We start from the raw sequence: 25459 nt of genomic DNA on the forward strand, positions 1-25459 counted from the left end.
TTACCCCCTTTGAGAGGTTATCGTTACAAGTGCTAGCCTCGCACGGGGCCTGTACTCCCAGCTACACTGTGTCGGCCCAGTGGGGGATTAAAGGATCTCTCTCTCTCCCACACTCTCTCTCTACCTTGCACAATGTGGCCCTTTGGTTGCACTCATCAGTGGCAGGAAGAGCGTGTGCCAGGAGGTTGAAGGCTCCAGCTCAGCACATTCTGTGCCAGTTATCAGACCAAGAGACAAAGCACTGCTAGAATGGGGCTGAGTTGCCACGGGAATGTGTCACAACTCTGCTTGCCAAAGCCATGGCCGCCTGCTTGCCAAAGCCATGGCCACCTGCTTGCCAAGTATTATATTGCCTTTGGGTGGCATCATCCTGCAACATATTTATGCCACAAACAGTTCTAGGTTCAGCAGAAATGATCATCAATGTCCTGTCTTTTCCCTCAGTTCCTCTCTTCTATACGTTTTATCGCCTGAACATTAAGCACTCGGCTTCCAGAGTTGTTCTATCCATACATTATCACAGCTTTCTCCTCTTGTGCTGGATCTGTGTTGCGATGATCCTGTTGAAGGGATGCAGGGCATAGGGCAACAACAGGTGTAGATCCAAACCCCGCTTTGCTGCTAAGCAAGTCTTTACCTGCTATGGCAACACTAAGTCAGGAGAATCTGGACCTGTTCCATCCCATTTCACAGCCTTTAATATCCCTTTCAGCAGGAACCTTCATCAGCTGAGATCTGCTCAATTTTCTTCAGATTTTTAGCGCACGTTTCTCTTTCAAAGGCTCACTCAGGGCTCGACTAATGAGCGCTCAGCAGCTTCATTGGTCAGGTCGAAGGTGACTGGGGAGCTGCTTAAATCAAAGCACGGAGACTTGACAGTGAGTAGTTTATTGTGAGATTTCCCAACTGTGTGTGCAGCACCTGGACATATACCCTCATCCTATGCTAGGTTCAGTGTAAAACCTGGGATGGGATCTCTGGGGGCAGTCGATTCTTTGGTTGTTCTAAAGTCCTGGTTGGGCACTTCGAGGGGATAACCCCAAGAATTATATCAGTTAGTACAGAACATAGAGTTCACCAGCATAGATGAACGCTAGTGTTCATCAGCTTCCAGGTTCAGCAAAAGGTGTTAATTTTAATCTATAAAGGACCCATTAGATTTTGGGACCTTCTTTAGGCGTGTCACCTCTTTATGCACCATCACGAAGGACATGGTCAGCAGAAGCCTTGGGTTATTCATAGTCCATTTATTTGGAAGAAGGGGAGGCAGGCTGTTCTCAGTGGAGAGAACACACATGCTCTGATAGCCTGCTAGTCTGGTTCAGATAGGGCATGCCCATGGCTCCTTTTTCCACCTAAACTACTGTTTGATCATGGAGTAGCATTCCTCTGGCAGGATGTGGCTGTCCTGCACAGCATTTGGTTTTTGAGTGTGCCTCAGAGATCAGAAGTCACGGCGATGGGCACATATACATTGACTTTAAAAATGCAAAAAGCATGACTATCTACTATCAATTGTGAACTCCTCCTTGCAGTCCAACTTGTTCATATAGTTCAATCAGGCTTCAGGGACACAGAATTAGAGAGGCACATAGCTGGACATGCTGCCATGTTTTTTTTATGACAGTCAGTCCTTTCACTTCTCATCCTCACATTGCTCAGCATCATTTGGCCTAATTAGCTAGTGATGAAGTGAACTAGTTCACTAGAGCATGGCTCCAAACTTGTTCCGCCGCTTGTGCAGGGAAAGCCCCGGCGCGCCGGGCTGATTTGTTTACCAGCCGCATCCACAGGTTCAGACTGATCGCGGCTCCCACTGCCGCGGTTTCACTGCTCCAGGCAATGGGAGCTGCTGGAAGTGGCGGCCAGTACGTCCCTCGGCCCGCGCCACTTCCAGCAGCTTCATTGGCCTGGAGCAGCGAACGTCCGTGCCAGTGGGAGCCGCGATCGGCCGAACCTGCGGACACGGCAGGTAAACAAACGGCCCAGTGCGCCAGGGCTTTCCTGCACAAGTGGCGAACAAGTTTGGGAGCCACTGCTCTAGAGTATGGATCAACAGCTTGATGTCTTGATGTTTATCAGAACTGTTTATCTGACATGCTCACAATAATCACCCAGAACTAGTATGATCCCCAGGAGGATGGTGACTGAGGAAATTTTGAACATGTGATTCCTTACAAAAGTATCATTTTCTGCAACCATACCCACATGAACTCTGATCCCATTCAATCTCATAAGCTAAGCAGGGTCAGGCTGGGTCAATACCTGCTGCGACCCCTCCACTGCTCAGAGGGACACCCAGCGCCTGCAGAAAGTGGCTCTGATAACTCTGCAGCTGGCACTGAGTTGGCACTAAACCAATGCACAGTACGTGTTACGGAGCACTATGCTGCAGGAAGTACCATCCCAGTAGAAGTGATGTAAAAGCTAAGGCCTGAATGCTGGTAAGCATTAAAGGGATGCACAGGTGAAATTTCACATGCTTTTTAAAAATACATGTCCTTTACATAGGTTACAAATAACACCAGCAATTATTAAAGTGGAACTAACAATTATTAAATTTCACTACTTTTGGTTTTCACTGGACTCAGCTTGGTGACTAGCCCTAGCTTAGTCACTGATTTCAGTTTCTAGTCTATTTCCATTTTCTGATTCTAAGGCACAAGCCCCAGGCTGCAATCCGTGTGGCCAATTCTGGCAATTTCACTGTGAGGCTCACACTGTTTGGTGTTTTTCTTAGAGCTCCAGCTTTAAGCCTTGTGATTACAGAAGGATCTTGGCTTTCAGTTACAGAGGAAAGTAACTCTCTAGCTCTCATGGCTGTGGAGAAAACTTTGTGCATGCACAACGTGGTCTGAAAGAAGTGAGGGGTCTGTTATTTTCTATGGAAATGAAAATGAGATCACATCAGTTCTGTTCTGAGCTCCCACATCCTCACCTCTGTTCGTCCTGCAACTCCAGGGGCTGTTCATCTCCCTTTTCCAGGCCTGGGGACTGCAGTAGGGGCCCCTCCCCACTCAGACTGGGGGAGGGTCAGCTCCAGAGGCTCTTCATTCTCCCTCTCCCTTCCCAGCTTTGATGCTGCAGTGGGGCATGGGAGGAGCTGAGGCACCTGTTGATCACAGGAGGGGGTGGGTGCAGAGCATCCCTGAACTGCTGGATTCTTTCTGCTCCTGCCTCCCCTCAGTGTGGGGGCTTCAGAAAGCCAGCAACAGTCAATGTAAGCAACTCAGCATCTACACTGACAATGTGTTGACCTAACTATACCACTCATGGAGGTGGAGTTAAGTCAGTGTAACAGGTGAGTTACGTTGGCGGTAGTGAAATTTTAGTGTAGACACTTACAGACTTAGGTCAACATAAGCTGCCTTGCGTCGACCTAACTCTGTAGTGCAGACCCGGGCCTTGTCTGCAAAAAGAGTTGCACTGGTTTAACATAGCTCTATCACTCAGGTGTGTTTTTTTCACATCCCTGACTGACAAAGCTATGCTGATATAACCTTTCAGCATAGACCAGGCCTAAAAATGTGGTTTTAAACCAGATTAATTAAACCAGTGCTAAAGACCATGTGGATATTCTTATTTCAGTTTAACCAGGCTTTAATTTAAATTGATTAGGAACAGGTTTAAGCTAAATCAAATAAACCACTCTCAAACTGAACTAAGAGGTTCTTTATGTCTGTTTAACTAAATCATTTTAAAATCCCACCTCAGATTAAACTGGTGAAACCTATTTGCGAAGAGTTTGGCTTCCCTAGCCAAGTTCCAACATGTGGAATGACATTCTGTTTTCCTAAACTCCTTATGATTTCCACCAGATATGATCTTTTTTGGTTTCTACCCTGTAGAAGATTAAGCAGTTGAGACTCCCTCCCCTACCCCATACAGAGATTGTATTTCAGTGCTGGAGTATGTGATCCCTACTATAGTGAGTATATTAAGTTTACAAGTGCTGTTAAGCAGTTTGAGAATCTTTTGGGATGAAATAAAATAGAAATTTTCTTTTTTAAATGTACTTATTAACAGAAGCTGGGTATTCACATACCTCCAAACAAGTGGGGACCTACAATGCCTTGTGGGTGGTTTAAGTAGTCGCCTATGTTTTATTTAGCTTGCGTGGATGACACAATATTGCTGGCATAATTTGATTCTCAGAACCTGACATTACTTGCAAAGCCTTTTAAATGTGGGTGGCTGGCGACATTTGCTCTCCTGAGCAAGGCATTACTTTCAGGGATTATGAAGGTGGGAAGAGGAATTAAGAGGATTTATAGTCATGTGCAGCACACTGTGTTGAACCCATGTGAATTTCCTCCAGACATTTCTGAACATGGGGTCTTCTTTGTCTTAGCTGACTCAATCCTAAAGTGGGTCCAGGTAATTCTCTGAGGATTTTCCCAGGGAGAGAGAGAGGAATAGACCTTGCAGTCTGGAAAATGCATATTGGTAAAAGAGAAGGATCTGTAAAGGTGCAGCAGAAGAAAAAAAAACCCTAAGTCATAATGACAAGCAATGGAAATGACCCATCCAGTTTTAAAGTCCTCCTCCACTGCCTGCGGTGGTTTGTTCTTTACAGACAATAGAATTAGACAAGATTTGAGTCTATAGATACAGTTGCTCATGCCAGAGGAAATGTAAGTAGTTTGTGTATAGCTGGGAGAGGAATGAAGAGTAAAGATGGGCATGAATCCAAGCATCAAAATGTGCATATGTCTGTCTGATGTTTCAGAATCTGGCTCAAGATACAAATTGGGCAGTTGGTCCTTGTCTCAACAGAGATTGAACCACACTGCAGAAATTCAGAGTGTTTGAAACCCAGACTAGAATCAAATGTCTTGGGCCTTTCACTGGTTAAAAATTTAAATGGGATGGATGTGTGACATTCCAGGATACAGTCCAGAGCAGTGGGGGACTGTGTCACCCCTGCCCTGCGACCTGGGGTGCCTTACAATGCCTTGCTGAATTAGCTCCCATCTGGGTCACTCACAAACAGCCTTCCAGAATACATGCCACACCCAGAGTGTCTGTGTGTAACTGCAGCCTTCCAGCCACACATGGGTTATACCCTGGCTCTCACAAGCCTTGGTTATACTGCCGGGTGACCCCAATACACCCCCAGTCTTACATTTCTGGGGAGAAATCTATGTCCTGTACTGCCCAGCCCTCTCCTGGACAGTACAAAATATGTTAAGTCCATTATTCCCTAAAGGGAATAATATACCAGTTCAGTATCTCAAATAGTTATTCAGGCACTTCAATTTAAACACACTGGATTAGATAAAACAGTAAAAACAAGTATATTAACTACAAGAGATAGATTTTAAGGGAGTACAAGTGATAAGGCATAAGTCAGAAATGGTAACAAGCAAAATAAAAATAAAAATGTTACTAATGCTTAACTTAAACTATATCAGATTCAAGTAAGATCTCACCACATGCTTTCAGCAGTTTTACTGACCAAACTCTGTAGGCCAGGACCCCTCCCCCAGAGTCCAGTGAATGCTTCCATTTTCTCTTTAACTGTGGTGAATGTGATAGGCAGAGCAGAGAGAGAGAGAGGGATGCCTTGGGGTGTTTGTCCTCCTTTTTTATAGTTTTATTCTCCCTCTTGAAAAAACCATTTCCAGCTGCCACACTAGGAAACAAAGTCTATGTAGAAGGATGTTCCCGTCTGGTTTTTTCATCTGTTGAACTTCCTTTGTCTTCCCTTCCTGCTTGATGACTGTTTTACTACTTAAAATGCAAATTAAACAGAGCACACATTCCTTTGTTAGGACAGCCATGTTTGCCAACTTTTGTTTGAGCAGGGCTGAGGGGTTTGGAACATGTGTTAACACCACCATCCAGGGGAATCTTATAACTTCATATGTGGTGGTGCCACACATTTATCAGGACAATACTGACCAGCAAATTTTGAGTATTCAAATAGTACCTTACAAGACATGCTGTGTACAAAAATGATTACAGTAGTGTATAGGGTGTGAACATGGGTATATTCTGTCACTGGATAGTAAATGGTAAAACAGGAAATAATACCAATCAAAATCCAGCCTGTTATGGATTTAGACATATCACTGAACTCTACAATCAGGCAATATTAATCAGAGCAAAGATCTGAAGTGAACATATAGTTCCCATTCACCTTGCAGGAACCGAGAAGTTTGTGATGTCTGTTTCATGCTTATATTTCAAAGAACAGATGGAAGAATACGCTGACCCTTCCCTTTTACACAAACCCTACAGAGACTGATAGCGAATGATAGCTTTCTATAGATTTTTTTTAACCAACCAAGAGAATTAATAGATACACGGATACTAAGGTCAGAAGGGATTATTATGATCGTCTAGTCCGACCTCCTGCACAGCGCAGGCCACAGAATCTCACCCACCCACTCCTACGAAAAACCTCACCTATGTCTGAGCTATTGAAGTCCTCAAATTGTGGTTTAAAGACTTCAAAGGAGCAGAGAATCCTCCAGAAGTGACCCGTGCCCCATGCTGCAGAGGTAGGCGAAAATGATATTCTTGCTATGGGACTATATATAAAAAAGAAAGGATTTCACTCACCGTTTAAGTCAGCAGATATTTTTTCTCGTTAATCCGATTAAGCTTTTGGAGAATGCTGTTGTTTTAACTACTATTAAATTCCATAGGACTTTCCCATAAGGACTTGGTGACTGTTTGGGGTCTAAGCTTCCTCGGAGTCCAGTCACCTTAAAACCTGTGTGTGTCTATAGTTTGCACCTGTGTGAGCCATAGAATCACAGGACAGAAGGGATCTCGAGAGGCCCTCACGTCCAGTCCTCCCCTCCCCTGTCCCAAGTGACAAGATGTAGGTGTCTCCAGCCCTACGCTGCTTAGTAGGAACCCTGGAGCGACCGACCAAGCTATGGCCAAGACGCCCTGCTAGTGAGGGGTGCGCTGGATGTCACAGGGTGATTCAAATGCCCTCCACTCTTAAAGAGAGGCAGGTAGATTTTTGCCTGGGTGCCGCCTCTCCAGGTTTCCCCCGGATGGTCTCTGGGAAATGCGTCAGGGTGCTCCGCGCACATGGGCAGCGGTGCGGGCTCAGGCTCCGGCCGGAGGTGGCGGGTTTTTGTGCCTCAGAGGTGGCAGCCCGGCCTCCGGCTGGGTGCTGGAGGAAGACGGGGGGAGCGCGGGGGGGGGGGGGGCAGAGCAGGGCGGCTGGCGGTGGGGGCTGCTTGGCGGCTGGCTGGGCGGCCGTTCCGCACCGAGAGCCAGCGCGGGTGCCAGGCTGGGCGCGCTGCCTGCCCCGCGGCGCCTCAGGCCTGCCTCTCCCTAGGGCGGAGAGCCGGGGCCTGGGGAGGTTCCTCCTCCCAGCCGCACGGGGCCCCCGTGCCGCGGACGGGCCCCTGCTGCGCAGGCCGGCCTGGGGCTGGCGGCTCCCCGGCCTGGCGGAGCGTGGCAGGCCGCAGGCTGGACGGGCGGCCCTGGCGGCCTCACAGTCCCCCGCCTGCCTCCTGGTCGCCCGCTGCAGCAGCACCAGCACCAGCACCACCCCCTCCAACCCCGGCAGCAAGCCCTGGGCCGAGCACGTACAGCCGGGGGGGGGATGGACCCGGGGGACGGGGCGGGGGGGCAGAAGGGACACCGTGTGTGGGAGTGGGAGAGCCACACCTGGTGCGGGGGCGGGGGGGGACAGGTCCCTGGAGGGGCAGAATGTGAGGGAGGGGAGGAGGGTGGGGACACGGACAGGCCCCTGGTTTGGGGAAGGGAACTGTGTGTGCGGTGGAGAGAGAGGGCGTGGGTGGGATTGGGGAGGGGGCTAGGAGGGTGGGGGGACACACAGGCCCCTGGTTTGGGGGAGGGAACTGTGTGTGCGGTGGAGAGAGAGGGCGTGGGTGGGATTGGGGAGGGGGCTAGGAGGGTGGGGGGACACACCGGCCCCTGGTTTGGGGAGGGAACTGTGTGTGCGGTGGAGAGAGAGGGCGTGGGTGGGATTGGGGAGGGGGCTAGGAGGGTGGGGGGACACACAGGCCCCTGGTTTGGGGAAGGGAACTGTGTGTGCGGTGGAGAGAGAGGGCGTGGGTGGGATTGGGGAGGGGGCTAGGAGGGTGGGGGGACACACCGGCCCCTGGTTTGGGGAAGGGAACTGTGTGTGCGGTGGAGAGAGAGGGCGTGGGTGGGATTGGGGAGGGGGCTAGGAGGGTGGGGGGACACACAGGCCCCTGGTTTGGGGGAGGGAACTGTGTGTGCGGTGGAGAGAGAGGGCGTGGGTGGGATTGGGGAGGGGGCTAGAAGGGTGGGGGGACACACAGGCCCCTGGTTTGGGGAAGGGAACTGTGTGTGCGGTGGAGAGAGAGGGCGTGGGTGGATTGGGGAGGGGGCTAGGAGGGTGGGGGACACACCGGCCCCTGGTTTGGGGAAGGGAACTGTGTGTGCGGTGGAGAGACAGGGCCTGGGTGGGATTTCTGAGGCGGGGGGAAGGGAAACAGGACTTGCAGAGACAAGAGGGGAACGATGCGTGTGTTGGGTCGGGACCAGGCCCTATGCTGGCAGTGGAGTGATAGAGACGGGGCTGCGTGGGGAGGCCGGAAGCTGGAGGAGTCAAGGCACAGGACGTTGTGGGAGTGCCCGGATGCCGTGTGTAGAGGACAGACAAGAGTCGTAGGAGGAAAGGAACCAGGAGTGTTGGGAGTAGAGACGGATGCAGGGAGGGGAGTAATCTGCGGGGAAGGGCAGTGGGATGGGACAGTGGAATAATGTGCCTCTGTGGTTTGTGTGGTGGGGAAGAGTCCAATGAGCCACAGTAAGGGGGGTGAGAGAATCAGGAAGTGGGCTAAGAAATAGGGAGAGATACAAAGCAGACTGGGGAAACATTAGAACAGTGAGGGAAAAGGAGGAGAGAGAACAATGAAGGTGAAGATAGGTGGAGGCAGGCAGCAAAAAATAGTTATTCACTTGCTCACATCTGGGAAAAATGGCATTTGAGGAGCTGCATAGACAGAGGCTGCTGCATGCACTCTCACTGGAACTGCTGTGCCTGCCGTACAGAGCTGTGCTGAGAAGGGTTGCGCCCTATGCAGAAAGGATCTCATTGGTACTCACTTTGGAAACGTCCTTTCAGTGTCAACAACAGTGAAGTATTGGCTGTGGAAATCCAAATGGGGACTTTGTGAATCAGCAGATCTTCCCAGTAGTTGGTTTGCAAAACACCAGCCTGGGAGCTACTGTGGAGTGGGGAAGGAGCAGACTCAGGGGGTGAAAATCCTGGCCCTATTAAAGCCAATGACAAAACTCCTGTTGGGCTTCAGTGAGGCTAGCATTTCACTACACGTTTGTTCACTTTAGACAGATTTGTAGTTGTGGAGTTATTGCACAGACATCTACCCAGGGTCCTGAGTGCAAGGGACGGACCATGATAAAAGCATTACGAGCTACAGCACACATAATAGGTGATTGTCAGAAGTGTGGACCAAACATAAAGCAGACTAATGTACATGAAAATCCAAGGTGCAGTTGGAGGAGAAACATGGGGATTAGAAAATGCAGTAATAATTTTTTAACAATAGAATGTTATTATGACTACAACAGCATGCCAGGTTATGAAAGTGGAAGGACAAACAGGGAAGATAATGAAGGATCATAGAAAGGTGCTCAGGGTTCTGTGTATGATTAAGAACCACATTATGGGACATCGGGCAGGAAAAAAAATTGCATCCTTAATTATGTGTATGGCACCCAGATACTACATTGATAGCACATTAGAAACTCATAGATATACTATTCAGAATCATGAAAAGTTTTCCTAACTTCAAGGGGGTTTCTGTTCTGCAGGGTAGATTCAACGCAATAACACAAACTTCCTGTACAAATACACTCCATTGCTGCAGCGTTGCTGGGGTTTTAAGTCTCTGAGACTGGATATGAATTAGATAGCGAGAAGTATTACTGTAACAGACCAGCTGGATTATGGCAGGGAAAACTATAGGATCAAGCTAATTCTTCAAAACTACATGGATGGAAGGTTGAGAATGGGCCTTTCCTTCCATATTAAATATGTGATACTGCCTGGTTTTGGTGGGTTTGGTGTATATTTTGCCTTAATTTTAATGACATGTTTAGCTGACACACGGTTTCATCTCCCAAACTGAAAACGGGGTTGCTTAGAGGGGTGTATTAGCTAGAAAGTCTCTGCAGCTCTGCCCTTTAAAACAAGTCTCAATGTCAAACCATTTCAAAATAATGTCTTGTCTTTGTCTCACAGGAGATATTTGGCTACAAAACTCAAGGCTGCCGGAAAGCCATGTTCATTGCTGGATATATCTTCTCCTGTGGGGCTCTTCTCCTTCTGTCTTCCTGGAAGCCAGCATGGGATGTGTGGGCATCCCATGTAACTTGCAAGAAGCAGATGTCATATTGCTTAGAATAACAGTAAGTGCATACTGTAAAATGTACTTTTAACTGGACATCTTATTAATTCATTTAAAGCTTTCACACACACACACTCTTAAGTAACCTGTCCTACTCTCTCAGTGTGTAATAGCAATTTTCTAGTATTTTCCAGTGTAAATACTCAAGTTCAGATGTGGACTGGCAGGGAGAAGTCAGGCATTTGAGGAGTCCACTAACTCCAAATCATTTCCATACAGACATTTTCAGGGAAAGTGATTCAAAAATATTGTGCAGAGGTTAGGGTTACACTAACTAGAATCCAGATACTTTACCACTGAGCATTAGATGCCTCGTGTACACTGTATATCCCCATTGCTTAACCGCTAGCGGTAGAATAGGTCTCATTCAAATGTGATTACTGCATAACACTGCAGAATGCTAACTTCTTCTGTATTTGCTTACCCTACCTACCCACAAAGAATGCAGAAGACAGGACACAACAGAGGGATCAATCCTAACAAATATTGTTGAGCCTTTTGTGTAATGCATGTGGCTAAAATCATGAGAGAAACTCTGTAGGATTGAATTTTAGAGAGCTGTATCTTAGGCCTGAGTTATGTTAGACTTCCACTAATTATATCAATGCAAACACCTAATATGCATTTGATCCCCAATATATGCACTACATCCCAAATATAGATGCACTTAAAACAATTCATAACTTACTGCATTGTTGTAATAGTGATTAATAACAGACCACACCAAGCTATATTGATTAAAGCACAATTTAAACTGGTTTAAGTGCATCTGTATTAGGCATTTGCACTTGTGTAATTAGATCAAATTTAGTTACACTGGTTCTCATTTTCTACTATAGCAAGTCCTTAGTAATATTGCAGCCCTCATTTTGGGAAACATGTTTTCCATGATTAAAATGGGCGATGTTTTAGACCTAGACAGAGTTCATTATAGTCGAAGCAGATCGTAATGAAGCTCTCTGTTCTTGGCTCCTAACCAAAAGTTCTGTAATTATGTACTGCCAGTCTCTGCCATGGCTTTACACAGAGACCTACACTAAGAATGTGTCATTCCTTCAAAGCACACTGAACTTTTCTTTATTCATCCAGGATGAATTTCAAAAATACACCAGAAAGAAGGTGACCTGGATTGACTTGTCCACATTGAATCTATCAGTTGGAGATACATCAGATAATCTCTTCATTGCTGACAAAGATTCTGTCATAAACAGAGCCATAATGAAGCCAGAATTAAAAGTAAGTCATGGTTGATGTATACAATACGTGGTGTTAGGTGAAGAGGTGGATGAAAGCTCTTATCTCAATTTCCTCCTGTGGCTCCCATTAACTTTGACTGGAATTATATCCATGCATCAAGGAAGAGAACTGGCCCTGTAATACAATGAATCTGGATGTTCTAAATGGCATCTGTGCTATTTGATTTTGCAGGTCAGAAGCATCCAGGTACAGAAAATCCAGTATATTTGGGATCTCTTTGTGAAGCAATTCCAGAAACTTGGGTGAGTTTAACCATTTGTTACAAAGTTCTTTGAAGAAGCAAAAGCTCCTTTCAGGACATCATTGTTTGAGCTCTCTCATGGTTATCCTAGATTGCTAGATGACAGCAACTCATGTTATGACATACATCACCAGTTTGGAACTGGTCTGACGCGCGAAGAACAGAATATCAGGAACAGTCCACAGCATTTCTAGTCTATTCGGTATTTCAGATTTAAATAGGCATACGGGCCCAATTCTTTTCTTCCTTACTCACATTTCACATCAGTTTATTGCCATTTACTTCAGTAGTAAAGTAAAGTGCACTGATGACATTGAGAGGGTGGACAAAAATAAATGCAACTTGCACTCTGAGGAGCATAATCATGAATGTCCTCAGTTACAGTAATGTAAATCCATGTTTCACCAGTCTACCAAGCCAGGCTCACAGCAAGAGTCAGTGGTAGATCAAAGAACCTTTTATAAAACTTGCATGAATTGCATGAGACAAGTGAACATTGGTCTCAGCGTAATTCCCCCTCGGATTCAATAGCTTCTTGATAGACTTCTGTCTCAATCAAGCATCTGTGTTCTCGATATTACTTTTAAGATATGGTTTTACCATTATTTTATAATGTCATTTTTTGTGTATGTGAATTCTTAGTTACATCAGAGGTCTGAACTGCAAGAGCGAGGGACCTTCTATAAGGGCATATGCTAGGGAACTTTGTTTTTCTGATATTAACCAATTCATGATCTCATACAGGAGGTTAGTGTGTGGGCCCAATGCCATTGAAGTTGAAATTCGGCCTATTTGGAAGTTACTTTTTAAAGAGGTAAGCTGCATCTCTACTTTTAAGTCTTGTTATTTGGAATCATAGAAGAGTAGGGTTGGAAGAGACCTCAGGAGGTCATCTAGTCCAACCCCCTGCTCAAAGCAAGACCAACACCAACTAAATCATCCCAGCCAGGGCTTTGTCAAGCCAGGCCTTAAAAACCTCTAAGGATGGAGAGTCCACCACCTCTCTAGGTAACGCATTCCAGTGCTTCACCACCCTCCTAGTGAAATACTGTCTCTTAATATCCAACCTAAACCTCCCACACTGCAACTTGAAGAGATAGCTCAGAAACGTTTTGAGAGTAATATTTCATTTTTCTACCTTGGAATTCAGCAATTGATGGCCTAGATCCTTACTAAAACAAAGCAGTGTAGAAAAAACTCAATGATACATGGTACAGTCATCCCTTCAGTTATGCCAGTTCCATTCCTTTAACTACAATGGAGTTATACTGGTATAACACAGAGGACAATTTGACCCTTTATGTACAGTTTAAAAAAAAAAGATAGATGGTGCATTAAAAAAGAAAAATGCGATTGTTGGGTCTTGTTCTGATCTCATTGTCACTGTGGTATAAATCAAGAGTAACTCCACTGAGTTACATTAGTGTAAAGCTTCTGTAAGAAAGAAATCAGGACTATCCTGCATATAAGCACATCCATCCATGACCAACCACCAATAAAAATATAGGTTTCACAGCAAGTGGTGTTGGTAACTGAGTACTTGTCACTGTTCCCTCGGGGTCAGTACTAGATTGATACCCATCATGGTGTGAGGAGTCACCATCTTTAAGACGAGGTATACAATTTCAGGTTTGATCATTAATAATCCAATAGCATGTTTTGCAAGGATAGAGGTTAGCCTAGTGTCCTACATTCTATCTCCTTAAATTCTCCTTGTCAATTGAAATACAGAAAGTATTTTTGACTTTGTATCCTAAACTATTCGTTCGTACTGCTGTGCCCTGCTAAACAGTTGCTGTTTCTCTGTGGAAGTGACTGCACTCAGTACTGAGTGCGGGAATTGTAATGCCCAAGAGAACTCCAGGAGAGCACTTTAAAACAGGCTATTTAATTTGAACTTTACACTTGCATCAAAGTGCGCAGCCTCATGCATGATGGTTTTTAGGACTGTGCCTCTGGGCGGGTCTCTGAAAGCTGTGGTGCTTTGCACAAGGAAGTGTCAGAGAAGGGATGCCCTGGTGATAATATTGGCCGGGACACTACCGTATTGGCTGAGCGTACATCTTTGTTTTGCTCCTGACCCTTCATTCCTTAGACCTGGGTGAATATTTGCATAAGTGTGTTCCCATAATTTTCTTTCAGGAGTTAAATTTTTCAGTAAATTATTTACTCAGTGCTAGCCTTATGCAGGCAAAGATCCCATTGTCTTCAGTGGGTATGTTGACTTCTCCAGAATGGAGCCTTTAGTTTAATGACTGAAGAGTGGGCTAGTATCCAGGCAGCTTGAGACCACCAATTCATTTTGGAGAAATCACTGCACAGCCACCAGATGACAACTAGTTCTGAGCCAGATCAAATTGACAAGATGGAGGTGAAAGCCATCAGTCCCCTGAACCACCATGGGAGAGTGTTGGCTTGTGACAAGCACCACAATTTTGTTTTAAATTACATTGAAAAGATTCCTTGAAATCTATAATGAATCCTTTTCATCTTGTCCCACGTGTAAGCGGTAGCTGAACAAACTGTGAATTTCTCCTGACTGTGTGATAGATTTGTGTTTGCAGATTTTAAATCTCTTTTATGTGTTCCAAACCTTCACTCTGACTCTGTGGTTGAGCCAAGGTTACATCGAGTATTCCATGGCTATCATAATCTTGTCAGTCATTTCTATTGGCTTAACAGTGTATGATCTCAGACAGGTAAGGCTGCTATTCTTATCAGTTTCCCAGTTCAGCCAACAGTAATACTTTCATTTCTCTCAGACACAGAATAAGAAGCAATTTTGCACTCAGTGCTTTTGGTTAGCTGGTATTATTGCAGATTCCACAAATTCACTGAAGATTGGAGTTAGACCATCCATGAATTTTGGATGCAGCTTGGATTTCCCCAATGTGCAAGGGGGTTCAGAGCCTGCAAATAAGAGGCCTTAACATAACAAAAAAAATGTGGTAGTAGTTTTAAATTCTCAGATGAGTTAATACATCTCTGCCTTTTAGACACATCTTCCAGTAACTTCACTTTACCTCAGTCATTCTCTGAGGAAAAGGATATTGTATTTTTCAGATGAAGCCACAAAAATGTTCCGAGTTGGCCTATGCATCCAAAGCTAACATGCTTATCCAAGATGTACCTGAATTGCTTCATTTAGTCCACATACCACGTTTAGAATTTATTAATTCAACCCGATGAGGTACTTGCCTACTGCTCTGGGATCTCAGCACTTTGCAGGACCAGGCTGTTTGTGAGGACAAATACTCCTAACATTTCTGGCACTTCCTGCCTTTAAGTCAGGCTAAAAGTACAGAGAATAGCCTCTCTCCTGGTATTCAGAGCAAACTCCGACTGCAAAAAACTACACAAAGAAAAATAACCTTATTTTCAAAGCTCAAGGAACAGGCAATTCAGGCATTTGGGACAAGGTTCGGCTGGGTGGTAAAGCAGTTTAATTTCAGCAGTTTGGCATTCCGTGGTTTGCAAACTGAGTGACATAAATGCATTGTGGAGGTGGCAGTGGAAGAGGGAGGCAGCAGGAAAGTCAGCTTTCAGACTTCCAACTGACTGTCATCTTGGTGCAAGAGACACTGCTTTTATCACTTAAACATGGGTTGTAAACCATGTGTAACAAGCTACAGTGTGAGTCACCAATGAAAAATGGCCCTACATCTTTTACATATGACTTCCACTGAATTACTAAAGTCATGTACTTACAAGAATTGAATCCTAGAGCAAGTGATAGTGGGTTCTGTCCTGTTCACCACCACCCCGGAGACAGATGATCTATTGTCCTTGCTGGAGTAGATTATGGCACTGAGTTACTTCTAGTTTGTTACTGTCCTAGCTCAAATGCACAGCACAAACCTCACACAGGTCTAAGCAAGCATACGGTTGAAGCAGCTCCAGTGTTGCTTTAAGGGACCTGGCATTTCAATTGGTGTGCACATCCAGCATTCCAGTGCACCCAGAACACAAACAATGGGCTAGGCAGTGTTCTTGGGCAAGGTCAAAGTCCAAGCTTTTAGCATGAAGAGTGACAGTTTTTTGAGCCTCAGGGTCGTTTTCCAACTGGTATGAAGTTTTCATAAGAAGAACAGTGATTAAGAAGCCCAAACCTATGACTAGATTTTATAAGTAACTTTTAAATTAAGGTGACATATCCCTGCTACAATACTGTACACAGCCCAAACCTGTGATACTTCACCTCATCAGGTTAGAACTCTGGATACGCAAATTGATAAATTGAATGACAACCAGCCACCTGCCATGTAGAGATACCTAGCTAAAATGACCAAAAGTATAGATTCTGTTTCTGTTTTTTTGCAGTAGTAACCTCTGTAATAACTGTATATTTACACTCAGTTGTTCTATTGAGCCCCTTTCTAGCAGGGAAAAAAATGGACCAACATGTGGAAATTCACTACTTGGGGATTGGAAATGTCATTGAAAAAAGCCTGATTCATTTCTTAGTGTTGCAAAGCAGGAGTAACTTTACTGATGTGAAATTGGAATGAGTGGAAAATCAGGCCTCAATACACTGTACAGCTTGTTCTGCTGTCTAACTAGGGGGAAACCTTTTGACCACATTTCCTGATTAGTAAGGAAAACATAGGGAATATGAATCTTACCACTTATAATCCAATTAAGTTCAGTTTCACTATTATGAAGCTTACTCTTGATCACTAAAGTATGTTTTGCTTGGCACAAGTTCTGTATTAGTATTTCAACACTTAATTTGCTACCCAATCAACAGCAATCTGACAAGCTGCATGATCTTGTTGAAGAACACAACAAAGTCCAGGTTACAGCCTGCACAAAGGACGAAGATGAGTGATGTCCAGTTGGCCTTCTTCCCCCACCCCTTCTAATTCAATAGCGGGTCAAACTCTGCATTTGGAAGTACACAGACATACTTAATCTCACTGTTCTCATTTAATGTCCGTGAGCTGATCTATTTTGGTAAATAAAGAATATTTAGTCCACTGCAGTCTGAGTTTTATCTGCTTGCAGGTGTATTTCCGTATCAAGAACAAATTGGGTAAAGTAATTCTAGTACAATGACTAGGATGTTAGACATGTGAGACAAGGGCTCAATTCCCTGCTCTGCTACAGGGTTCCTCACCTCAGTTTGTCTCTCTGCACCTTGGTTCTCTATCTGTGCAATGGGGATTACACCCTATCTCCCAGCGATGTTGTGAGGCTGAGTCCATTAGGGATTGTGAGGTGCTCAGATACCATAATAATGGGGCCCATAGGTACCTTAGGCAGGTTCTCTTTTCCAAAGCAATGTATAGACACTAACTAATTAAGCCTCAGAACATCACTTCAAGGTAGGCACGCAGACAAGTGTCTTCACTTGTGCCACTGTAGATCCATAAGTGTGGTTCCTCCGAAACCAAACAATGGAGGAAAGCAGGTTGGTTGTGTAGTGCAGGCCTTAATATGTTCCTGTGGATCATAACCTGTGTCTAAGTGAACACTCACTTCATTTTATATTTTACTATAGGTTGCAAAAGGTTGAAGTCTCGTTATTTGGTCCCAGGAGACATCCTTGTTTTAGAAGGAAAGAAGCATTCTTTGCCATGTGATGCTATCCTGATCGATGGAGGCTTTATTGTAGATGAAGGCATGCTCACAGGTATACACTTGGATTTTGATTTGTCTTTTGTCTCCATGCAGTTCTTTGCTCTCTCTCTGGAGATATGTTTTTATCAATTCTGATTACAAATTGTTTATCCTATATCAGAATGAGTTGTTGCAAAATAAGGAAAGACAGTGTTCTGAATAATTTGCAGTCTCCTTGGGAAGGGCTTCTGATTAGTTCTAAATTGCTCAGCATAACTCAATTTCTTACTAAAAATGAAATCAGATCTATGTAATGTATTGTCAGGAACAGGAAATACAACAAACACAAAAAAATTGTTTTTAAATGCTTGGATGTTGTAATGCACTCTGCGTGGGCAGACAATGATACACACACTTCAGCAGCAGAATGCAGTGTCACACATATACACTTAGCCACTATAAAACTGTGTCTATCTGAGGGCAAAGTTTGACCCAAGTCTTTAGATTGAAAACTACCAGGGAGGTGTCTGAAATGCTTGGATGTTAAAAATCATAGCCATCATTCAGTGAATTTATTTATTTATTAAAAATTCCTGCTGATAGGAAATGTGCAATTAATATATATTCAGAGTCTGATGGAATTTAAATACATTCTAACTGGAACTGTACAACATGATCTTTAGGTGAAAGTATTCCAGTCACTAAAACCACTTTGCCCCATACTGAGAACACCAGGTCCTGGAAAACACATAGTACAGAGGATTACCAAAGACGCCCTCTTCTGTGGAACAGAGCTCGTCCAGACCAAGCTCACAGGCAAAGGACCAGTGAGAGCTGTTGCGCTGCAAACTGGTATTTATTTTTGATTTTTCTGGTCAGGGCAGTGGGGACCAGATGGCCCAGGGGACATATAGTAAAGCTACATCTCTGGTTCAAATCCAGCCCATGTCAGAGACTGAAAGTTATTTATTCCCATCTGATGGTTGTGTTTTGGTGGGTCTCAGTCTAGTTCCTAGTGGACAGGGGCCCACATTCCAGATGACTGGTGTTATTGGGCTCCCTTGACGGCAGTCTCAGCAGATAGGCCTGGGTTTGTCTACCTCACAAAACCCTCCAAGGGCTTGTCTACAGACAAAAGCTTTAACCAGACCATTAGAAAGTGGTACAACCTGCAGTTATATCAGTAGAAAGGTGCTTTATAACAGTATAGGTATTCCCATACGGGAAGGGAAATAAGATGTATATACCTTTATACCGGTGTTACTGCATTCCCACTAAGGTTTGTACAGGTATAACTGCTGCAGTCATCCAAAATAGTTATGGCAGCACAGTAACTGTGTGCAGACCAGACCCAGGTACACTGCCAGGACGTGAACGGCCACTGATTGGTTCTGTATCTCTTCCTTTCGCACTGACTAGTGGACCTCGATCTCCATGGCTGTCAACCTGGCACCTTTCACCACTACTGACAGCTTTTTAGAAAGAAATCTCACTGTTCCCATTTAATGTCTGTGAGCTGATCTATTTTGGTAAATAAAGAATGTTAGTCCACTGCAGTCTGAGTTTTATTTAATCACAGATGACATTCGCCCACTCCCTTCATCACACTCGCAGAGGCTGAGTAAGCTATCTTACTGCACAGCTCTAGGGGTATGTCTCTGCTGCATCTGGGAGAGAGCTTCCCATCCCACAGACTTGTGCAAGCAGGGTTCACACTAGTACACTAAAAATAACTGTTTAGACGGTGATTTACATTGCAGCTCAGGCTGGAGCTTGCACTCATATGCCTGCCCTATCCCTCTAGACTTTAGAGCCTGAGCTCCAGCCCGAGCCACAATGTGAAAGCAACATCTACACCGTTGTTTATAGCACGCACTCCGCTAGCACAAGTCTGTGGGCCCAGGTTGGGAGCTTGCTCCCATATGCAGTGTAGACGGAGCCTACGGACTAAAGGTCAAACCCACAGACAAGGTCTTTTGTGGCTGCTGTTCCAGCCCTACTACAGAATAGTGTCTCCTGCTTCCCCTCTGTGCTCCCAGTATAGGGGTTCCTATAAGCATAGGTACAATGATCCTTCCCCAAATTTCTCCCATCCATGCCTGTGCATTCAGAGCAGGGGTGAAATCCGCCTCCCAGAGGCACAGAGTGCACTGAGGGATCTGCTACCACCACCCATATGAAGGTGTAAAGTGGGGTGTTATGACATGGAGGGTCTTTGCCTGCTGGTGAATTTCACCCTACATGAGCTGGCCAGATATTTTGTATTGCCTTCAGAAAGTCTTTACAATACTATCCATCTCCTAATTCAATTGTGTTCAACCTATCATTCCATTAGATAACATATACAATTTGTGGTGATTGTCTTAATATAGGGTTCAACACAGCCAAAGGCAATCTGGCGAGATCCATCCTCTACCCCAAGCCCATGAATTTCAAACTCTACAGAGATGCCTTCAAATTCATCAGAATCCTTACATTAATCAGCGTGCTTGGACTGATCTATACAGTGTGTGTGTATATACAGCACAAGGTAAGTATTAGTAACGTGATAATGGAATTCCTTCCCCACTGAAATTCCTTTCTTCTGAACCCTGAGTGAGGCAGGTGTTTGGAACATCACGCTGCACATACAGCTTCTGCTCAGATAGTCCACGCTTTTGAACCTTCAAAGAGTAAAAATATCAACAACAGGTTTGTTGTGTTTGTTTCTTTTCCAGAAACCAGTAGCTGAAACAGTGGCAATGGCGCTACTCCTCTTCACTGTTTCTGTCCCTCCTGCAATACCAGCTGCTTTGACAACAGGGATTGTTTATGCCCCAAAGAGACTGAAGAATAAGAACATTTTCTGCATCAGCCCCCCCAGAGGATCAATATATGCGGGTAAATAAACCTGGTTTGCTTTGACAAAGTAAGAAACGTATTATGGCTTTTAAAGCAAGATTGCTACAATAGATTTTAATGCTTTTTGCAGGTTTGGGATTTTGTTCTATTAATGCCATAAATGTTCTTGGCACTTTTGTTCTTGCTCTCTCACAGCCAAGAAGTCAAATTCAAGCTGCCTGCTCTGGGTATGTTGGACCCAGGACCAGCACAAAGCCTTCCAGGCAGAATCCTCTTCAGGGAGCTGAAGGGGTGGGGGTAGTAGCCACACAGGCATGAGTGCCACCACACAGCCTGATTGCCAGCGAGGCATGCTCTGTGCCAGCTCTGGGGCATGGTGCAGAGGGACTCTGGGATCTGTGCTTGCCTAGGAACCATCACATACAACAAAGGTCATGGAGTGGCTGCTGTTCCACACCTGTCCCCAGCCCCAATACAGATTAGCTCCTGAAAGCCCAGTTTCTCAAGTATCCCTGTGGTCTCTGAGAATCTCTTTCCTGTGCATGTTTGCAGGAAGAGGCTGGGTTCAACTGCTGTGACCTGCTTTGGAGTCCCCCAACCTCACAGAGTTCACACACATCACTCCACCTCAGGCAGGAACAACCAATGCTGGGGCTCTGTGTAGGGCTGTAACTGGATCAAAACATGGTCCCCACCCCCAGGCGGACACTGCCTCCAGACTGGGACCAAACCATGGTTCCCCCCGGACACTGCCTCCAGATTCATCTCTGGATCTTTCTTTGGTTTTTACATTAATTCTGTTGTCTTTTAACACGTGGTGAATAATATACCTCCAGACACTGAAACTGTCCTGAAAACAATGGGACAGATTTACAGCAAGTATGAACCAGCGCAATCCCCCTGCACTGTGTGTAATTGTGCCAGTTTAGGTAAGCTGGGAATTTGGTCCATAATTTCCTTTTATCCCCAATGGTCACGCTTGTGATCTAACACCCTTTTCTAAATTCCTGAGATGTCTTGACTCTCTCTGCCCAGAACATACAATTTAATGTTCATGTTTTCAGCTATACAAGGCCAGCTCCTGGGCTGGGGTGAACCAGTTCAGCTCCATTCATTTCAGCAGAGCTAGGACGATTTTCACAACTGAGTATCCAGCCTGCTGTAGTTTGTTGTAAATTTATTGTCTTATTCCTGGTTCTCCTCTCAGCTACACCAGTTTTACAGTGGCATGACTGACTTCAGTGCAGTTTGATTTACACTAGCTTTAGTCAGAGAATCAGGGCCTGAACTTCTAATAAAATAATCAGATGTTTGTTTGAACCTAGACTGGCACCCTAGCAGAAGATGGACTGGACCTCTGGGGGCTGATCCCTTCAGAAGAAAGATCTTTGTCCACAAATGGATTTTGTATTTTGGGATTGTGTTTAGTGATTGGCAGATCTCAGATATATTGTCTAAACAGCCAAGAGTTCATCCAAACCTTACCCATGAGGGAGCTTCCTCATATGCCCAGCTATAGTAAAGAGAGGGGCAATGTGGTCTAGTGACTAGGACAGGGCGTGGGAGTCAAGAGAACTGGGTTCTCCTCACAGCTCATTCCCTGGCCTGTTGGACAAGTTGCTTTGCCTCTTTCACTTCCCTTGTTGTTCTGTCCTGTCTAGCCAATCATCTGTCCCCCAAACAACTTTAAAAATAAATTAAATAACTACGTAGGCCACTGTTAACATGCAGACCACCCTGAACAGACATACCTTACCAGCCAAGCTCATCAGACTTAAACGTTCAGACTCCACCCCTCTGCAACAAATTGCATTTCAATTCCCCTTCCAAAATTTTTTGAGAGCCAGAGGTGACAAGTGTTGTGTAATTTCACAACTTGTTTATTACAGCCAAAAATCAGCTGTTTATTGTTCATACCATGGCTATAAAAATTAATTTTAAACCCACATTGCACTGCACATATTCCATTTGGCTCAAATACATTTGAGGAAAGTTTAGCTGCCCATCATCTTTCGCAGAGGATCAGCATATGCATTATATCAACATCCCAGACTTTAGCAGTGGTTGCCAACATATCGGGTACTTCAGCACAGAGGAGATAATTGTATCAGGATGAGTGACAGAGTGAGCCAGAAAGTTGCAGCGCTGTAAAGTGCCATTGTAGACAAGCCCTAAGAGTCTCCCACAGGGCAGAGAGATAATTACTATCTGATACACATTAGATAAGATTAATTAACAACTGCCACTCAATAAAGGATTATTTGGTAAGATTTTCCTGTATTTAGCAATACAATCTCTACCTGACTCCTGGCCATTAACCAATGGAGGTTGCATGTACAATTCTCACCAGACAAAACATTTTTTTTGGCAGAAAGCTCAGAAACCATAAAAAGGAAAATAGCACTGAATAATGTCATGATTCTTTCACTTGAGTTCACTGTGCAGTCCAGTGTCTGTTCATGTGACATGGGGAACAAAATGAGCTACACATGCAAATAAATTTGTATTCAGTGTTGCTGGTAGCTATGTTGGTCCCGGGATATGAGACAAGGTGGATGAAGTAATATCTTTTATTGGAGCAACTTCTGTTGGTGAGAGACACAAGCTTTTGAGCTTACACAAAGCTTTTCTTCAGGTTCTGGCCACCGGGTGTCTCTTTCACCAACAGAAATTGGTCCATGTGACAGGGTCGGGCCAGATGGCTACAGGAGAGTGATAGAAGGCAGATATATTAGCCCCAGGTTAAGTAGGTCCCTTTTCCCTGGGTAAGGTAACAGGAAAGGTTCCAGAACAATCAGGAACCTTCTGGAAACAATTAAGACAGACAGGCTGATTAGAACACCTGCAGCCAATCAAGAAGCTGCTAGAATCAATTAAGGCAGGCTAATCAGGGTACTTGGGTTTAAAAAGGAGCACACTTCAGTTTGTGGTGGGCGTGTGAGAAGCTGGGAGCAAGAGGCGCTAGGAGCTGAGAGTGAGAACACGGACTGAGGAGTACAAGCATTATCAGACATCAGGAGGAAGGTCCTGTGGTGAGGATAAAGAAGGTGTTGGGAGGAAGCCATTGGGAAGTAGCCCAGGAAGTTGTAGCTGTTGCACAGCTGTTCCAGGAGGCACTCTAGACAGCTGAAATCCACCGGGCCCTGGGCTGGAACCTGGAGTAGAGGCAGGCCTGGGTTCTCCCCAAACCTCCCAACTCCTGGTCAGACACAGGAAAAGTTGACCTGGACTGTGGGTTCACAAAAACCACGAAACTGAGGGCTGCCGTGAATCTCAGAGGCAAGCAAATCCATCAATAAGTGCAAGACCCACCAAGGTAGAGGAGGAACTTTGTCACATCCAGTAAAAGATATTATCTGCAAATAAAATTGACATTGATGTACTAGGAAATTCTATAAGGTGCCAACAGGGGCATCATTTCAGATTTTGATGGGTGGGGAGTGGGCAAATTTCAGTGGAGGCCCGGGGCAGAGCCCCTATATTTAGTGGTCTGGGAGCTGTAGACCCCAGGTCGGTCAGGCATGATTGAGGAGTGGCTGAGCCAAATTTGAGTGGCTTTGCAACCCTATGCTCCAGGTCGTATGGAAACCCTTTTAGGACATCTAGGCAGATAACCTGGGTCCTGCCTTAGCAAAACTCTGGTTTCGCCTTGACTCAAACATTAGTGGGGCTTGGCCTGGGCCTCACAGACCTGTAGATCCCAGCTCCTATGAGCACGGGAATGGTGCGATGCCGCCTTCCTGCCCTACCTAAATGGCACGCCTGGCGCCACCTTGCAAGGATGCCTGCTCCAGGCATGTTCAGACTTTGCTCAGCAAGCAGACACGCTGATGACTTGCCAACATACCAGTATGGGCTATTGGTGTCTGCATTGATCTAATTGGTAAATCTGCATCATTACTCCACTCCTCCTTAAACAACCTCCAACAAAGAGACTTGCGGAGGGCTAAGCTGGGTGTTACTATGCAGTTTCAGCAAAAACAACGAGGAATCCTTGTGGCACTTTAGAGACTAACAAATTTATATGGGCATAAGCTTTCACGGCTAAAACCCACTTCATCAGATGCATGGAGTGAAAAATACAGTGAGCAGTATAAATATTACAGCACATGAAAAGATGGGAGTTGCCTTACCAAGAGGGGGGTCAGTGCTAACGAGGCCAATGCAATCAAGGTGGAAGTGGCCTATTCTCAACAGTTGACAAGAAGGGGTGAATATCAAGAGAGAGAAAATTACTTTTGTAGTGCGAATGAGGCCAATGAAATCAAGGTGGACGTCGCATATTTCCAATAGTTGACAAGAAGGTGTGAGTATCAGCTGACCCAGAAATCACCTGCTACAAGACAGGCCCAATAAAGAAAGTAACAGAACGGCACTTCCCGTCACCTGCAGTCCCCAGCTAAAATTTCTCCAGGCATCATCAGGGATCTACAACCTATTCTGAAGGACAATCCCTCTCTCTCACAGAACTTGGGAGACAGGCCAGTCCTCGCTTATAGACAGCCCCCCAACTTGAAGCAAATACTCATCAGCAACTACACACCACACAACAAAAACACTAACCCAATAACCAATCCCTGCAACAAACCCCGTTGCTGACTCTGTCCACCTATTCAAGGGACACCATCATAGGACCTAACCACATCAGCCACACCATCAGGGGCTCGTTCACCTGCACATCTACCAATGTGATATATGTCATCATGTGCCAGCAATGCCCTTCTGCCATGTACATTGACCAAACCAGACAGTCTCTACACAAAAGAATAAATGGACACAAATCAAACATCAAGAATTGTAACATTCAAAAACCAGTAGGAGAGCACTTCAGTCTCCCTGGACACTCAATAACAGACTTAAAAGTGGCAATTCTTCGACAAAAAAACTTCAAAAATAGACTTCAATGAGAAACTGCAGAACTGGAATTAATTTGCAAACTGGACACCATCAAATTAGGCCTGAATAAAGACTGGGCGTGGATGGGTCACTACAAAACGTAATTTTCCCTCTCTTAATATTCACCCCTTCTTGTCAACTGTTGAGAATAGGCCACTTCCACCTTGATTGCATTGGCCTCGTTAGCACTGACCCCCCTCTTGGTAAGGCAACTCCCATCTTTCATGTGCTGTAATATTTATACTGCTCACTGTATTTTTCACTCCATGCA

General features: G+C 45.1%; 1 protein-coding gene across 1 annotated transcript in view; it reads left to right on the forward strand.

The window, feature by feature from the left end:
* The first annotated feature begins 7013 nt into the window (after positions 1 to 7013).
* Positions 7014 to 25459, forward strand: part of LOC119861335 (probable cation-transporting ATPase 13A5) — a 37967-nt gene continuing 19521 nt past the window's right edge. Inside the window, 16 exon segments of the mRNA XM_043492601.1 lie at positions 7014 to 7556; positions 10229 to 10343; positions 10346 to 10395; positions 11484 to 11630; positions 11823 to 11893; positions 11984 to 12085; positions 12637 to 12706; positions 14457 to 14591; positions 16640 to 16716; positions 17403 to 17524; positions 18135 to 18216; positions 18218 to 18303; positions 19824 to 19981; positions 20169 to 20306; positions 20309 to 20359; positions 21618 to 21678. Of these exon segments, the coding sequence (XP_043348536.1) occupies positions 7014 to 7556; positions 10229 to 10343; positions 10346 to 10395; positions 11484 to 11630; positions 11823 to 11893; positions 11984 to 12085; positions 12637 to 12706; positions 14457 to 14591; positions 16640 to 16716; positions 17403 to 17524; positions 18135 to 18216; positions 18218 to 18303; positions 19824 to 19981; positions 20169 to 20306; positions 20309 to 20359; positions 21618 to 21678 (2008 nt within the window).

Source organism: Dermochelys coriacea, chromosome 9, assembly GCF_009764565.3.
Source record: "Dermochelys coriacea isolate rDerCor1 chromosome 9, rDerCor1.pri.v4, whole genome shotgun sequence".
In the NCBI taxonomy this organism is placed as follows: Eukaryota; Metazoa; Chordata; order Testudines; family Dermochelyidae; genus Dermochelys; species Dermochelys coriacea.